This window comes from Lepus europaeus, chromosome 2 (genome assembly GCF_033115175.1).
Source record: "Lepus europaeus isolate LE1 chromosome 2, mLepTim1.pri, whole genome shotgun sequence".
NCBI lineage: Eukaryota > Metazoa > Chordata > Mammalia > Lagomorpha > Leporidae > Lepus > Lepus europaeus.
The window spans coordinates 36,173,056-36,191,333 of record NC_084828.1 but is presented as its reverse complement, the minus strand read 5'-3'; the positions used below and the strand labels follow the sequence as shown (position 1 = coordinate 36,191,333).

General features: G+C 37.8%; 1 protein-coding gene across 1 annotated transcript in view; it reads left to right on the top strand.

Moving 5' to 3' along the window:
• ROBO1 (roundabout guidance receptor 1) overlaps positions 1-18,278 on the top strand; it is a 453,969-nt gene that overhangs the window by 323,317 nt on the left and 112,374 nt on the right. The window contains exon 6 of the mRNA XM_062206682.1: positions 210-337. Coding sequence (XP_062062666.1) covers positions 210-337 — 128 coding nt within the window. The remainder of the gene's footprint in view (positions 1-209; positions 338-18,278) is intronic.

Below are 18,278 nucleotides of genomic sequence, written 5' to 3'. Positions count from 1 at the left end.
AGCACCAACTTTAGTAAAAAAATGTAGTTGTAGAAAGCAGTTTAATACATAAGCCCAAATAAATATAAAATAAGCTCTTCTGCCTGCTGACTTAGAGGAACGCCAAGAGATTCTTACATGTGATTGGATGCCTAGACTTATTGTATGCCTAGTAGTAGAATTTTCCAAGTCAAGATTATTTACCTGTACTTTCTCTTGTTTGCTGCTAGATATGAAATCCGAGATGATCATACCTTGAAAATTCGGAAGGTGACGGCTGGTGACATGGGATCATATACCTGTGTTGCAGAAAATATGGTCGGAAAAGCTGAAGCTTCAGCTACTCTGACTGTTCAAGGTATGAACTTAGAAACTTACCAGATAAAATATGATGTTTGAAGAAATATTATTGATTAATCTCCTGAAATGTAAACTTTATCCATTGTTCTAAATATTTCAGATATATTTAATGAAAACATCGCTTTGTCTATGAGAACTCAGTGTTTGTTCAGGAAACTAAAATTTCAGAATAATAGGGAACTCTATCTTGATCAAATAGGGGAGGAGAATGTCCTTTAATTTCTGAGTCTTTAAACATAGTACCCTTCGAATGCTTTAACTAAATGGCAGCTATTGCCATGAAAACTTTGTCTTTGGAGGAAAACAAATCTTCCTGTTATTTCATATCATTTTCGAGGGCCTGTCCATGTTGTAATATGAACAAGGGAAGACTCTTCTGCATCCATTCGGTAAGGACTTTGCAGTCTTTTTCTATGTACCCAGTTCCTGTGACACAAGAGACACTCAGAAAATACTTGTTGAGTGAGCAAATTGCATTTTTTCTTTGCTAGTTTTGGTAAAAATTTGTTTCTCAATGTTACGCGAGCCGGCATGGGTGCTATGTTCTATGGCTCTGAGCTATCAGACAGTCAGTCATGTCCTAATGTGATAGCAGAAATGGGCTTGTCACATCCATTGTATCCATAATCCAGATGTTTTTCATTCTCATAATCTTTCTTTCATTCTTTTCCATGATGTCATACTGATTACTTCTCACCATGTCTCATCTGTGTACTTTCTCCTAATTTTTTTTTTATGGGAAAAATTGCTCATTGTGGAATTTGGGAGGCAGTGACCTTTTAAAACACATTTTATGTTAGAAAAAAATTCCGATTTCGACAGGTATATATTAGTAAACAGGGATTTTGGCCATAAACCACTTAGCTTGTGTTTCTGGATCTAACATTAGCAACATTTGGTGCTGTCAACTTTTCTGAATACTGTCTCTTCTGAGGCTATTAAGAAGAAAAAAGGTGGCTTTTGAGGGAGTGCTTCTACTGTAGGCTTTCTACAAAAGAGCCTTGTGGGCTTTTTATAGTAGAAAAAAAGAATGAAGAATATTTCCTTCCTGTCTCTAAAGCCATTATGTCCCACTTTGGGGTTTTTAGTTCAACCTCATAAAAACAAAAGGAAAAAAAAAGATCAAGAACAAACATTGAATTTCTAAAGTCTCCACTGCTTCTCTTTCATCTACATTAGACTTGAACTCCACGTAAGGCTAAAACTGTGAGAAAAGAAAACCTCTTTACATTTACAGAAAGCATAAATTTAAGAGATGTCAAATCCAACTTCAAAAGCCCTCCAGGGGGAGTGAAAGTAGCCAGGATGAATACAGACGTGAGAAGGTGTGTCTACCGCCGGCAGTTGTGGCAGGGAGGTTGACTGTCTATCACATTAGTCAGTGAAATATGTTTCACTTTGTGCTTTAAAGTCTTTACCCGGGTAGCCTGATGCTTTGTAACTAAGAGCCATTCTGCTTGTGTATACGGTAGACATAGAAATCAAAATAGAGTTTCTTCCTGCAGTTTTAAACTCAGTTCCAGACAAATTCAGCCATGTTTTCCATATGGAATTCTGGCTTTTTAAGCCTAGCTTTCAGTGGAAATTGCAATCAAATTATCAAATGCACAAACTAGTTGATGAATTTAGACATTCTAATTCCAACTACATTGAGTTTTCTATAAATTTATTTTTATTTATTTATTTATTTATTTTGACAGGCAAAGTGGACAGTGAGAGAGAGACAGAGAGAAAGGTCTTCCTTTTTGCCGTTGGTTCACCCTCCAATGGCCGCTGCGGCCGGTGCATCGCGCTGATCCAAAGCCAGGAGCCAGGTGCTTCTCCTGGTCTCCCATGGGGTGCAGGGCCCAAGGACTTGGGCCATCCTCCACTGCCTTCCCGGGCCATAGCAGAGAGCTGGCCTGGAAGAGGGGCAACTGGGATAGAATCTGGCGCCCCGACCGGGACTAGAACCCAGTGTGCCTGTGCCGCAAGGCAGAGGATTAGCCTGTTAAGCCACGGCGCCGGCCAAGTTTTCTATAAATTTATGAAAGATCTATATATATTTAAGAGTATATTTTATACGCAAAAAATACACATATCAACACCAATGTTAAAATATCTTTTACATATTGTAGTAATTAAATACAGTATCTTAAAGAAAGTAACATTTCCCAATTGCAAATGATAACTAAGAAAAAACTATTCAAAGGAAACTTGAGAAGTTAGGTCCATTTTCTTCCTTTGGGATTGAATATAGAAAAATACTAGGCACTAAAAAGGAAACTAATCAGAAATTACTCCATTTGGTAGCAGGAAACAATTACATTAAGATATTCGGCAGTGTAATTGTTTTTGATTTCTGTGTTTTATGCGTGGTTCATTTTAAAAGACACTTTTGGAGTCAATATTAGCTTAAAAAGGGTTTTTCTCTTCCTCACTCATACAAAGAGTATTGAATTTGGTAAATCAATGTGAAGGCGACAAAAATCTTATGCTGCAGGTAGAAGCTATGGGAAATCATCTTACATAAGGGAGAGTATTTGATATTCACTCCTGGAACAGGTATAATTAATTCCAACATCTTGAAAAAATGCTGATTTGCAAATTAGTTCCTTTTTTCCATGTCCTGAAATCACATAATCTGTAATAATATGTGTAATACACATACCTGTATGTGTATCCTGAATATTTCTTTCTTAGCACTAGGGGTTTCTATGGTGTTTCTACTTGTGTATTCTTCACAGGGCTTAACATGGTACTAGACAGCTATTGAGCACTTTGTCTAATAAATACTTAAATTTGAAATATAAATAGGTATGCCACGCTCTTATTTGAGTGGTGGTAGAAAGGGCACAAGCTAGGGGAGAAACAAGTAGGGTCTGGTGACTTTGGTGCTGGTTGTCAGTAGTAAGCTCAACTGGATTAAGTTTGAAGATTCCCATTTATGATTGCAGCACTCTTGTGGTTTATATTTGAAAGGGAGCAGAGTACTAACTCTTTTACTATCTATGTGTATTTCATTATATTGTCTGTGCACCTTAAATATATATTATCGAATGTAGTAAACATAAGTACTAAGGGAGTGGAGTAAAACCTAGAGCTGGAGAGGTTTCCTAAACTTACCTGAAGTTATTCGTTAAACAAACAGATTATCACACCTGACCTCTGTAGAGTCTGATGTAGGAAGCCTGGTTTGGGGCACAGAAATTTATCTTCATTTTTGTTTTTAAGCAAGCAAGCCCACAGATCCCAGGGGTAAGGAGTTACTTGATGAACTGAGAGAAATAATAAAGGACTTTAAAAATTTTTCATTACACTTTGGGGTTTGACAGAGGTGGAAGAATTATATGTTGCAAGGTGTGGTTTGGCTAAGAGCATGAAAATCAGAGTCACAGTGAATTTAGTTGATCTATTTTTGTGGATTATCACTGTGTGATCTAGACGAGGCTCTTTAAACCTCTGGAACCTCAGATTCCAAATGCTTAAAATGGTATAGTAATGCCAACCTTTCAGTATTTTTATAAGAATTAAATTATATTTGTACAAATTATATTTGTATTAATATAATTAAAGTCTATATTAATAATTTTATATATAATTTAACAATTTAATTATATATTGCATTAAAATATATTTGTATAATTATATAGGCAGTAAATGCTTTGTAAGTGAAGAGCACTATAGTCATACAAGTATTATTATTAATAGCTTTGTTGTATAGTTTTAATAACACTGACAATTCTAGGAAAGCAGCTCTTCTTTTTTAAATGAGAAATTTGAAGAATTCATAGTCATGATAATTTATTATGAAATTAATTATTATAAATGATTTCAACTATAAAAAATACATTTTCTTTGAAAAACATCTTTCCAAAACATTGGACTCTTGTTCTTGCCATGAAAACTAGTGCAGAATGTGTTGAAGCTTTGTAAAATAAATAGGTAAATTAATGAAAATTATAACCATATGGCAATAGGACTGATTCCAAAAGATTACATTTTCTGAGCAGTGGAACATCTTTGCTACAGAAAAACCACTCAGCAGAGGATTTTTTACCTCTGTGCTGATTTCATTACCTCTGACCACGAGTTTTGCACTTTTTCAGATTCTCAGCACTCTGATTGACCTTTTCTATAAAACAGGAGTATTCCCTTGCAATTCATAATGAGACGAGTAGGAGTATCACTGAACAAATATCTGCAAATATCTGTCCTGGTCACTTTGAAACTTCTATTACCCACTTCAAAACTGAAATGTGAAATATGAGTTCAGGTCCAGTGTTGTGGCCATGGGTTAAACCACAGCCTGCAGAGGCCGACATCCCGTATCGAAGCACCAGCTTGAGTCTTAGCTGCTCTGCTTCTGATTCAGCTTCCTGCTAATTTGCCTAGGAAGACAGCAGAAGTGGGTCCCTGCCACCCACATCTGAGGCCCAGATGAAGTTCTGGGCTCCTAGCTTCTGCCTGGCCCAGTCCTGGGTGTTGCAGCCATTTGGATAGTGAACAAGAGGATAGAAGATCTCTTTCTCTCTATTTCTACCTCCTCTGTAATTCTGCCTTTCAAATAAATAAACCTTTTAAACAAACAAAAAAACAAAAACTGCAAGTCATTGCCCCTGTAAAAGCTATGTCACATCCATATCTGGTACTATAGCAATTGAATTACTTCTCTGTGGGCACCAGATACCAAAAACAAATCAAAATTTTGAGCTCATTCAAAATATCAATTATTTAGTAATAATGGATTTTACTTGGAAAAGAGGGGAGTTGTATTAAAATTCAATGATTTAGGAAATTTCAGGCTGAAAATGTATTCTGCCTGGTTTAGTCAGTAAGATTATACACATCCTTTATCTTGCAAATTAATTTTGTTGTGGCGTTCAAGCTAATTGTCAAACAGAGACAACTGTGAAACTGTGCAGTAATTTGGTCTATTGAAGAATAATTAATGTTTATTACATGACCAATAAAACCTGGTAAAATAATGCTCTTTAGAGTAATTATAACAGGGAAAAATGTTTCTGCTTAGCTCCCAGTTAGAGAAAACTCACTTAACCTTAGCCCATTATGCCGTCCTTCTCTGAATTAATCAAAGGTTTTTCACCTATCAACTTAAACCATCAGGTGTTGTGAGATTTACACTTCACGTTTGCCTGCAGTTCAGTTTCCCCACCATACGTATCACATTTACACATCTCAAAGATTCTTTGTGTACTTCAAATACACACAAAATCCAGCATCTTTTTAAAGACATGTCACGTCAATTTTGATTTATTACATTGTTGTACTTCAACTTTAATGTCTCAATTTGACAAGTGTTGGGATTACTGGCTCTGTCTTGGTAGAATGAATTGTTTTCAGAACCAGTATTTCATATTGCATGTCGCCTCATCTTTTAAAGGAAAAGATATATACTGTGGTATTTATAACCATTTTATAGGTTGTGACATACCTATAAAGCATAAAACTCTAACCAGAAAAAAAAAAATAGATGCATAGGGGCACCCTGCCAGGTTTTTAAAGTGTGTATCCTTGAAACTGTTAAAATTTATGCTTCCCCTTAAAGGTATGGTCACAGGTTTGTTTTATATTATTTTACTCTGTTAATCTAAACCCTTTAGGTCTTTATTAGATACTTGTCGGTTGGGCCTTGAGGTTCATCTTGGAATCAGATGATAGTTAACTTATTTCACTTATGTTTATTTTTGAATCAATTCAGGTTTAATTTTAAAGGTGAGAGCTTTTTTTTAATTATTATTATTCTTTGGTTGATGATAGGCTTAAGGGAGGGTAGGATGGGAAGTATCTCTATGCTCCTAAATCTGTATATATGAAATACTTGAAATTAGTTTGCCTTATATAAATTTTAAAAAAATGAAAAAAAGAAGAAAAGCATGGTAGGTACCACTTTAAAATACTTAGAGAACAATAATATTATGCATTATATTTTCATTGATAACAAACCCTGTAACATGTATAAGGTATTGATTTACGATGACAATCCTGCTAATGGCCTTCTCAATAATTCCCTGTCTGACCAGCATGTTCACATAGCAAAGATCAATGAGAAATATATTTATATATAATTTAGGTTAAGTATTGAGTTTCTCCCATTTCTAGTTTGTTCTTAGCTTCCATGATTTCTTACTATTCTTTGCTTCTCCTGCTCATTGCTTAAACAGGGCATGCAAGGGGGAATTTCTTTTTTAAAATTTATTTATTCATTTGAAAGTAAGAGTTACAAAGAGACAAGGAGAGGCTGAGAGAGAGATCTTCCATCCGCTGGTTCACTCTCCAAATGGCTGCAATGGTCGCAGCTGGGCCAAACCAAAGCCAGGAGCCAGGAGCTTTATCCAGGTCTCTCACTTGGGTGACAGGGACCAAGTACATTGGGCCATCTTCTGTTGCTTTCCCAGGTCATTAGCAGGGAGCTTGATCAGAAGTGAAACAGCTGGGACACAAACCAGAGCCCATATGGGTTGCCAGCGTCTCAGGCAGAGGTTTTACTTGACACGCCACAACGCTGGCCTCCTGGAGGGAATTGTTAATCTTTCCACTCTCTGCACATCTTCCCAGATAAAACAGCTGTTATTACTATTGCAATTCGATTTCCAAAGTAAATCTGTGACTCTATCAACAACGATCGGATTCCTGTCACTGGGGCCCATCAGTCACAGAAAACCAAACTGTGAATGGACTTCCCATACACCAGTTGCTTGCCAAGCAATCAACTCTTATCTCGTGAAGTTGAACCATTCAGAAACTCTAATCCCAGTTTTGTTTCTCTGTTACAAAAGAAACTAAAAGACGTCATTCCTCCAGATTCCCTTGAGACCCGCATGCTGGGCCAAACATGGGAAGCTTTACATTTAGATCTCTGTTCACACCCTACTGCACTCCTCCCTAAGCTTCTCAGAAGACCAAGTTATGCTTTGAAGCCCCCCAAACCAGTTGCTTTTTTGCCCTTTCTGCAAGCTCTGTGAAAAGAAGAGGCTGGTGCTAAGCCAGGTGATGTTTCATTGTTAGACGAATGAGATTTCTGTGGAATTCCTCCCTGCTGCAAATGTTGTTATCACCCAGCTTACTTTTTTAATCTATAAAATATGCTAGCAACTTTGTTGCTAGCTCTTTAAATGTATTATGGTCCTACAATAGCAACGGTGAAATAAAACATCAAATGGATGCTCATTGTATTCTGCTCCATTGTTATTTCGTATGATGCTTCCCATAAGCATTTATGGCAAGTAGACAATGAAGGAACACAGCGCTTTCTCATTAGGACTGATTAGCCGGTGACAGCTTCTGCAAGACTGAGCCTTAAAGTGTGTGATTGACATGAAACAAGGGAGACACAAAGGCAGAATAGAAGGCCCTGTGCTGTCTTTTGGCTGACTTAATTGCTACTAATGGGATGCTTCCTAGAGCCTCGCTCCTAGCTGTTAGTGAACAACCTGCTTCAAACAGGAAGCTTTCCTGAGTATCTAGGGCACTATGTTTTACCATTGACCCTGAGTTACTGTCCCAATAAACTAGGATTTGAAGAGTAATTACAATTTCAGAGAAGCGAGAAGCAACCTGTCAAGAGATTTGCCTAAGCTTTTTAAGTTTCTGCTAACCCAGACTGTAAGTATTAATTTACCGGACATAATAGTGATGCAGTGGGGATAATCAGGACAGGCATGAGAAGTGGAGTCATCTCGTGTTCTCTGTCATAGTTGTTGACAATGGCAAGCTGCAGAGATACACTGAGGAGACACAGCTTCGGGTAGGGGTCATCTTTTTCTCTCCCATTTTTCCCATACCTTGCTCATATTCAATCAGTCAACCCAAAGTTCTGCTTATTTTGCCTTTTAAATAGCCCTCAACTCTCCTGCCATCTTTCCATCGCTCTAATTCAGGACTTTCTCATCTCTCAGTGCAGCTGCTTACTTTGAACCCGTCCCCTTGCCTCCATCTTATCTAGAGAATCTGTGATTCACACAGAAGACCCATGGACCTAAACAACAAATCTAGTGATACCGGGCTACTCAAAGCCTTTGTAAGACAAATGGACTTCAAAATAAGTTTATTTCGGTGAGAAAAACTTTTGAAATCTGGGAGTGTTTTTTTTTTTTTTTTCATGACACTCATTTTCTGTGAATGGTTTGAGGATCCTTTGTATTCATTTCTTTCATAAAACTTTGTCATGGGTCTCATCTGTCCGGGATAAGATCCAAAATACTTAATGGTGCCGGCCTCCGCTCTTGCTGCTCGCTTCTGTCTAGAATGCCAAATTTATATTTTTTTTCATGCCTGCACCACCAGGGAGGCTAGCTTTGAGCTTTTTTGATATGTGAGCTGTTTGTTCTAAAATGCCGCACACCCAGCTGCCCTATTTTCTACTTGCTAATTTCTTCAATCATTTGACTCAGCTTGATATAAGCATCCTCTCACAAGCTTTTCACATACTCCCCATCTCAGTGTGAGTTAGGGATGCTCCGTTCATATACTCCTCAGTACTGCCTACTCTGCCTGTCCATGCGTTCCTCAGGGATACACTTTACTTGGCCTTCTTAGACTCCTTGCTCCCTGCAGTCTCAAAGGTATCCATTTTAGCCAAGACTCTCCAGAGAACCAATGGGAAATATATAGATAAATCAGAAAAGATTTATTATGGGAATCTACTCTCATGGACATGGGGGCTGAGAAATCTCATGATTAGCCTTTGCAATCAAAGAACTTGATCAGGTGGTGTCATTCAGTAAAGTCCAAAGGGAGGAGAGAACTTGCCCTTTGCTTATGGCCTTGTCTAAACACTGATGGAGTTTGTGGATTCAAAAGGCTTCCATAGCCTTGGCAGCTCTTGTCAAGAGCCTTGGGTGATCACTGACGTCATATATAAGAGTGTGAATTGTTAAATTATCAACAGGAGTCACTGCACACTTACTTCTCATGTAGAATTTCTGCCCTCAATGAGTTGTATTATGAGAGTTACCTGTAAAACTTGTTCTCATTTTATGTGTGTGTGTGTGCAAATTGTTGCATCTTTACTTATGTGTGTAGAGTCAGTCTTCTGTGTATAAAGTTAATTGAAAATGAATCTTGATAGAGAATGGGACTAGGAATGGGAGAGGAAAGAGGAGGTGGGGTGGGAGGGTGGGTATGGTAGGAAGAATCACTATATTCCTAAAGTTGTACTTATGAAATTTGTACTCATTAAATAAAAAGTTTCTTTGGGGAAAAAAAGGAAACTGGGGGGAAGAAAGTCCTGTTTTGTAAATTTGTCATTTCCATAAATAGGTTTCACTATTTTAACTTTCTATCAGCTTATGAGATCTTTGTGTGAGAATCATATAACTTTTTGGAGCTGCTATATCTAGATATGAAAGAAGTAATGAGAGAGAAAAAGAACTGAGTCCTTCAGTTCTGAATTTTCTTTTTAAAAGTAAACTTCATTTACATCATTTTGTGGCACAGTTTTCTTAAATTGTTAACTTTACAAAAGCTGTCAGTATAATAGTGCACTGTTTCTGACCATTAACATGGCTGTTTGACTCAAAGCCAAAACTAATAGTGTCAAGGGACCTTTATGCAGGTTCAAGTTAGGTTTACTATAATCTAAGATCCAGGTTAAGAACTGTGAGTTCATCAACATTCTGATGAAACACATAATATGAGACCCACAGAGCTTTATGATGACTTTATCAACCTTGATATGTTTGTGATGCTTTTCCCAGACTCTGACAAGATATAGTAGATTCAATCTTTGGGGAATGACTCTTTTAATGACATACGGCAATAATCCCCAGAGGCTCAGAAAATAGTACTAGTGGCACTAGAGTAAACAGTGCATTTGGGGATATAGTGTTAGTGTCTGCTATCAGCCAAGAGGTTTAATGAAGTCCTACTGCAGAATTTAACAGGAGGGAGATTTGTGAGAATGGCTTCTTGTTCTAATGGTTCTGATCCAGTGGCAGAAATAGCATGTTGAGCTTCATCCCTGCTGGATTTTTTATGCTGTTTGATTTGATTGAGATGCAGTGACATTTTGGCCTACGATTCCCTGCCATTTTTTTTTCCTGGAGGAATAAAAAAACTGTGTGTGTTCTTATAGCTTAAAGAAATAACCATGTTAATCCTAAAGATTGCTGAAAATATGACATTCTCTTCAAATTTCTTTCATTTATTCATAAAGGATTTAGGTTGCTTTCAATTCCTTCAAATAAACTGATATAAATCTTAAATACTATTCAGAAGAAAAAGCTTTCACTATATGGCCTTCCTACAGAGTGTTTGAAACACTCTCCGTTGTAGGTGCCGGGTAAACACAAAATAAGTAGGGCAGTCAGGTACAAGAAATGATTGATACATAAGATGATTCGGTGGCCAATAATGACACACATCACACCAGTAAATAGCACATCATGGATCTTACTGTGATTTATCCATCTGCATTAACAGTGACAGGTTTTCGCATGGCCCAGTGACATAGACGAACTGAGCAACCACCTTTAGAAACTAACATTCTGAAATAAGGGAATCAGTATGGAAATGTATGATTCATTTGTGTGGATCTGTAAAATGTGAATTGCTCAGCCAGAGAATAAAATCTGGAGAAGGGAGTTATCTGTGTGCTCAGTCATTAATAGCTAGTTCATTTTAAAATGTTAGATTTCTGGGACGGGTTTAGTGTTGCAGTTAAGACCTTCTTTTTTTTTTTTTTTTTGTTTTGTTTTGTTTGTTTGTTTGACAGGCAGAGTGGACAGTGAGAGAGAGAGACAGAGAGAAAGGTCTTCCTTTGCCATTGGTTCACCCCCCAGTGGCCGCTGTGGCCAGCGTACCACGCTGATCCAAAAGCAGGAGCCAGGTGCTTCTCCTGGTCTCCTATGCGGGTGCAGGGCCCAAGCACTTGGGCCATCCTCCACTGCACTCCTGGGCCACAGCAGAGAGCTGGACTGGAAGAGGAGCAACCAGGACAGAATCCGGCGCCCTGACCGGGACTAGAACCCGGTGTGCTGGCGTCACAGGTGGAGGATTAGCCTATTGAGCCCTTCTTTGTGATGACTTCTTCCCATGTTGGTGGTGCCTGGGTTCAAGTCCTGGATCTGCTCCTGATTCCTGCTTCCTGCTAATGCATATATAACCTGGGAAGCATCATTTGATGGCTCAATGCCAAGATCGTTGCTACCCACCTAGGAGACCAGGAGTGAAATCATTACACGAGCTTTGGGATGGCTCACACCTAGCTGTTGTGGGCATTTGGCAAGTGAACTAGCAGATGGGAGATCCCTCTCTCTTTTTTAAATTAAAAATAATAAATAAATGTTAGATTTCTTGCCAACAGTCTTAGCTAGTTTTAAGACTTGGATTAATTTTATGAGATTATGTAACTTTTAATGGAAAAGAATTGATCCTGAGCCAATGTTACTGCATAGCTGGTTAAGCTGCCATATACCCACTGGTTTGTGTCCCAGCTGTTCCACTTCTGATCCAGGTCTCTGCTGATGGCCTGGGAAAAGCAGTAGAAGATAGCCAGGTCCTTGGGCCCTTACATCCATGTGGGAGACCCATATGGGCTTCCAGTATCTTGGCCTTGGCCTGCACCAGCCTCAGCCATTGCAGCCATTTGGGGAGTGAACCAATGAATGGAAGATTCTATGTCTCTCTCTCTCTCAATCTGTCTCCTTCTCTTTCTTTCTCTCTCTCTCTCTCTAAGTAAATAAATCTTTAAAAACATGGAACTAATCCTAAAATAGTTCACATTGACACACTATGAAGTGCTTCAAAAAACTCATGGGAAATGGAATTAAAAGGTGAGTTTATTTGGTGCAAAAAATTCTGAAATCCATACTTTTTCATATAATATGTTTATGTGTTTGGACTTTTTGAAGACCCCTCTCCCATACATGAGTTTTAAAATATCTTTCAACAAAATCAACTTATCTTTTAATTCCATTTTCCACAAAATTTTTGAATAACTCTTATATGTTAAATATGTTTAAGTCTTTTACTTTTAAACAAGTAAGTCATGCAGTGTAGTAAAAACAGCAAAGATTTTCAGAACTGGAAAATCCTGAATTCCAATACCTCGTTTTTTCTTAGGTGATGTGTGACTTTAAAAAAAATTACTGAATCTTCATTTTCCTCCTTTTTCAAAATCAGAATATTGAATTATCCCTTACAAAGTTGCTGAGAGAGTTTCTAATGTATTATCTGACACCCAGCTAACACTGATGGCTCTTTATTATTTAACTGAGGTGGAGAACATTTAAACAATTTATGCAAGATCCAGACCTGATTACTTTTGAATCTTGATCCAAAGTATTTTAACTGTCAGTTACTGAGTAGTGTTATCATTATACCATCATGTACCTTCCCTACAGATCCTCCAGGAAATATGCCATCTAATGACAGGCATCCTAAGTTTTCAAGTCAACGTTCTTGAGCACTTCCTAGGTACAAAACAAGACCGCACACTGAAGCATGTCTTAATGGAGCCATGGACCACATCTTCACAGAGCTTACTAGAGCTTAGTGAGATATTTACAGGATCAGCAGCATATGAACAGTGGACTCCTAAATGCTTTCACCTGGGGTATAGCAACATGATTGTCATTTGTTCAACATTTTAGCAAATATTTACTGTGTGAGTAAGTTTTAGGGAAATAACAGCCAAGAAAACATTTAAATGCTTGCTTTCAGGATCATACAACTTAGGCAACAGAAATTTATGAAATAATCACACAAATGTATGATTTTAAGCTAAAGTGCTCTAGGTGAAAAGTTAAGGTTGCTATGATAGTATACATCATCTTGATATAATTTAATGTCAAATTTAGAGTTAGCTTCTTGAAGTTTTGCTTAAAATTGAGATTGAAAGGATGAGGGGAATTAAGTGAAGAGGAAGATTCTAGCGTCAGGCATAAAACAATTGGACATCAGATGGAGCATGGAACGTTCAAGGTCAAAAAGACTTCTGGTGCTAGGTCAGGGAGATGGAGGAGGAGAGGTAGAGTGAGAGGACACTGAATTATTACATAATAAGGCCATGTGACAGATTTAGCGCTCTATTTTAAGAGCATTGGACTATATTGAGGGATTTTTAATAAAAAAAATCCATAATCAGACTAGTTTGTTTTGATGTGGTTTTTTGTTTTTGTTTTGTTTTGTTTTGTTTTGTTTTTATTTTTGACAGGCAGAGTGGACAGTGAGAGAGAGACAGAGAGAAAGGTCCTCCTTTTGCCGTTGGTTCACCCTCCAATGGCCGCCGCGGTAGGCGCACTGCGGCCTGCACACCGTGCTGATCCGATGGCAGGAGCCAGGTGCTTATCCTGGTCTCCCATGGGGTGCAGGGCCCAAGGACTTGGGCCATCCTCCACTGCCTTCCCGGGCCATAGCAGAGAGCTGGCCTGGAAGAGGGGCAACCGGGACAGAATCCGGCACCCCGACCGGGACTAGAACCCGGTGTGCCAGCGCCACAAGGCGGAGGATTAGCCTAGTGAGCCGCGGCGCCGGCTTTGTTTTATTTTTTAATCATTCTTTCTACTTTAGGAGATTGGATTGTTTAAAAAAAAAAAAAAAGTAAGATACTTGTTCAGATGATCCCTGTTGGATAGCTTGGGCCAGAGTGGTGACAGTAGAGAAGAGGGTGAATGGAATGGGGAAACAGAAATAAAAGCAATGGGGATGGGCATTGTGGTATAGAGGGGAAGGCCACCACCTGCGAGAGCAGCATCTCACATGGGTGCTGTCAGGGCCATCTGGGGAGTGAACCAGTGGGGGAAAGATCTCTTTCTCTCCCTGTCTCTCCCTCTTTCTCTGTAACTCTTACAAAATAAATAAAACACATCCTTAAAAAAGGAGAAATAAAAGCAATAGACTTTGGTAATGGACTATAATTTGAGGAAGAGGGAGAGGGACAATCTAGGTCTTTTCTGAGTACCTATAATATGTAATGCCTTGTGTAAGGTACTTGGAATATACAGTAGGAATGGAGAAGGAATAAATATTTGTTATTATTGGATAAGCTTTAAATTGAGTGGATAATCTAGAACAGCATTTCTAAGTCCTAGCACTACTGATATTTTGGGCCAGGTAATTCTTTGTTATTCGGGTAAGTGGCTGTCTTGCACACTCACAGATATTTATCAGCACCCTGGCTGCTGTCCACTTGGTGCCAATAGTTCTGCATCTCCTCACTGCCCTCTACTTTAACCCTGACAACCAAAATTGTCTCTAGTACCACTGTTTTTTTTTTTTTTTAGAATAATGTGAGTTATTTAATTGGAGGCTAAAAGTTCACAGTATTTTATGTATCCATTAAATATATTCTGAAAATGCACCCCTAATCACACAATTTTTAAGTCTGACAAGTTGAAAGACATAATGACAGGCTTTTATCTTAAACTCAATCATTTCCCCCAAAAGAAATCATGCCTAGTATTAAAATATCCTAAGAGTTTTTAATTGTTAGAGATATTATCATTCATGTGTAAGTATGCATAGGATATCTTTAGCATACCAGTGACTGGGTTTTGTCAGCTGAAATGTAGATAGCTTCACTACTTGAAACTTGAGTGTTCCCATATTTTAATAAAAATGTGTTTCTTCCCCAAAGTCTTATAACTTACTACTTTACTGCATTCATGTTCTTCCAGAATATGGCATTTATAAATCTGGTATGTCAGATTTATTAATTGAGCCCTGCTATTCAATAGTCACTATAGATGAGAATGAAAAATAATCACATCAATTTAAGGATTTATTGCAATTTAGCTACTAGTCATAAAAACTAATGTCTATGTATTAGCACTATCCCATAATTAAGATTATTTCATTGTATTCTATTCAAGAAATCTGCTACTCCTTGTGTACCAACAGAATTAGTGCTAACATAGATAAATTTGCCTAACTATAAAATCTTCTACAGTCATTTTCGTTTCTTCCCACACAAAAATGTATGGTATAGCGCTAATGTTGAAGAATCTCAATACTTTATTTAACTTGTAAGGATGAACAAGAATGAACTTGAACATATTTGTCATTGTGCTTCAAAAATTGAGATAGCAATGTGGAAATTCCAAAATTCTAATCATAATATTTTAGTTATATATGCAAACATTTTACTTTCTTGAAATTTTCTAATATCTCCTGAATATATTGAAGGATCTCTGTATATAAATCATCAATTTAAGAATAGATTATCTGAAAGATACTTTTGAGGACATTTTACTTTAGTAATTACATTTTCTTTAGTAAATCCATGTGTGTGTGTGTGTGTGTGTGTGTATATATATATATGAAGGGAAAATATTGGGACAATACCAGTTATCTTGCATTGCCACTAAATGTCTACTCTAAAAATCATAGTGTAGAAAGTATTTTAAGATTCAACTTCCCTATCCCTTTGCCAAACCAGACTATATTTAAACTGGTCTGGCCAAATGGAAATAAATCCCATTTTTAAAGACCTCTAGAGACATCACAATTGGCAACAAGTCATGGTTCACTGCCCTTTGCTGTTAACTGCTTCTTTTCTTTACTTTCACTAAGTTGTTCATGCTACTATTAGGCCCATTATCTTTGGACTAAGTAGTTAGCAAAATCAGCTAGGCCCTGTATTTATTTGACCTAATCTGAAGACTTCTTAAATATATGGCTAATTTAATTTATTCAGATCAAGAAAGTCTTTTCTTCAGCTCCTGTTTTTTGTTTTGTTTGTTTCTTTTCAAACATTTATCAGCTTTCTGACTCAGGTGTCCTGAATCAGACAGTAGGCAGAGAAATATGAGGAATTTTTCCTTCTCTCTAAACTCTGTCCTTCTTTCTGCTCCATCTTCTTCCTGTTTTCTTTCTCCTCCTTCTACTTTCCTTCAGCTTTTAGCTTCTCATTGTTACCTAACAATTATTGTATGAGCAGTGTACACTCACAATGTAGACGAGTTCAAAATAGGCAAATCATCTGGAGCCCTTTCCTGTCTCATTTTAAAAAGGAAGAAAGGGGCCGGCGCCGTGGCTCACTTGGTTAATCCTCTGCCTGCGGCGCCAGCATCCCATATGGGCACCGGGTTCTAGTCCCAATCAGGGCACCGGATTCTGTCCTGGTTTCCCCTCTTCCAGGCCAGCTCTCTGCTATGGCCCGGGAAGGCAGTGGAGGATGGCCCAAGTCCTTGGGCCCTGCACCCACATGGGAGACCTGGAGGAAGCACCTGGCTCCTGGCTTTGGATCAGTGGAGCTCTCTGGCTGTTGTGGCCATGTGGGGGGTGAACCAATGGAAGGAAGACCTTTCTCTCTGCCTCTCTTTCACTGTCTAACTCTGTCAAATAAATTAAAAAAAAAAAAAAAGGAAGAAAGTGTTTTCTGCCAAGTGCTGTGTCAGTGTGTGGGTATGCACCTCTGTGAGGGGAAGAGATTAAATCCTCTCAAATTTGTAAATAGATTCTTTAAAGGCTATTTGTCAATTATTGGATATTTTTATATCTGGAAATATTGTTAGAGAACTATGCTGTTTTGCATTCAGAAGACATATGAGAATTGCATAGCTACATCATTTATTGTTATATAAACATATACTTAATAGACTTTATATTATTCCACTTCCCCAGCAAAAAGATATAATCTAGGTGAAAACAGTGTTTTTTTTTTAATATAAACTCAGCTTCATGGCAAATTGTTTAATTCCCTCTACTTTCCAAAATTCCTCCAATATAAAAAATTAGGAGCTGTTACTAGAGAGTTTGTATAATGTTGCTGTTTAAAAAAATGAAATAGCAAATATTAATGTATTAAAATATATATTCACATTTAAAAGTACTTTTATCTTCCTATGAAATGTTTTTAATTTTCTCATATTTCCAAAAACATGACACTTTCATTCTGTTTATAATGACTTTGTATGATGGAATTATTAAAATTCACCCTTAAAATTATTAAAGTTCACCCTTAAAAATTATGCTACATTGTAGCTAGATAAGAGTAAGAAGTTATCCAATTTTTTAAAAAATTATTTAATTTGGGATATGCTCAATCGGACTTGCCCCGAATGGTGGAGTTAGAAACATACCAGGGGATTCCAATACAATCCCATCAAGGTGGCATGCACCAATGCCATCTCACTAGTCCAAGGGATCAATTTCAGTTCACAATTGATCACACTGATAGGTCTAAGAGTCAAAGGGATCACACAAACAAGACAAGTGTCTGCTAATACTAACTGATAGAATAAAAAAGGGAGAGAACGATCCATCATGGGAAGCGGGATACACAGCAGACTGATAGAATGGCAGATGTCCTAAATAGCACTCTGGCCTCAGAATCAGCCCTTAAGGCATTCGGATCTGGCTGAAAAGCCCATGAGAGTATTTTAGGCATGGAAAGCCAAGACACTCTGGGGAAAAAAAAAAAACCTAAATGAAAGATCCCTGCAAGTGAGATCCCAGTGGAAAGAAAGGGGCCATCAAAGGAGGTACCTTTCTCTGAAGGGAGGAGAGAACTTCCACTTTGACTATGACCCTGTCGGAATAAGGTTGAAGTCGGTGAACTCTAAAGGCTTCCATAGCCTTGGCAACTCATGACTAGAGCCTAGGAAGATTACTGACGCCATAAATAAGAGTGTCAAATTGTTAAGTCAACAACAGGAGTCACTGTCTACTTACTTTTCACGTGGGAAGTGTCCTTAATGTGTTGTCCAATGTGAAGTAATGCTATAACTAGTACTGAAACAGTATTTTACACTTTGTGTTTCTGTGTGGGTGCAAACTGATGAAATCTTTACTTAATATATACTGAATTGATCTTCTGTATATAAAGATAATTGAAAATGAATCTTGATGTGAATGGAATGGGAGAGGGAGCGGGAGATGGGAGAGGTGTGAGTGGGAGGGAAATTATGGGGGGGGGGAAGCCATTGAAATCCATAAACTATACTTTGGAAATTTATATTTACTAAATAAAAAATAAATAAAATTTAAAAAATAAA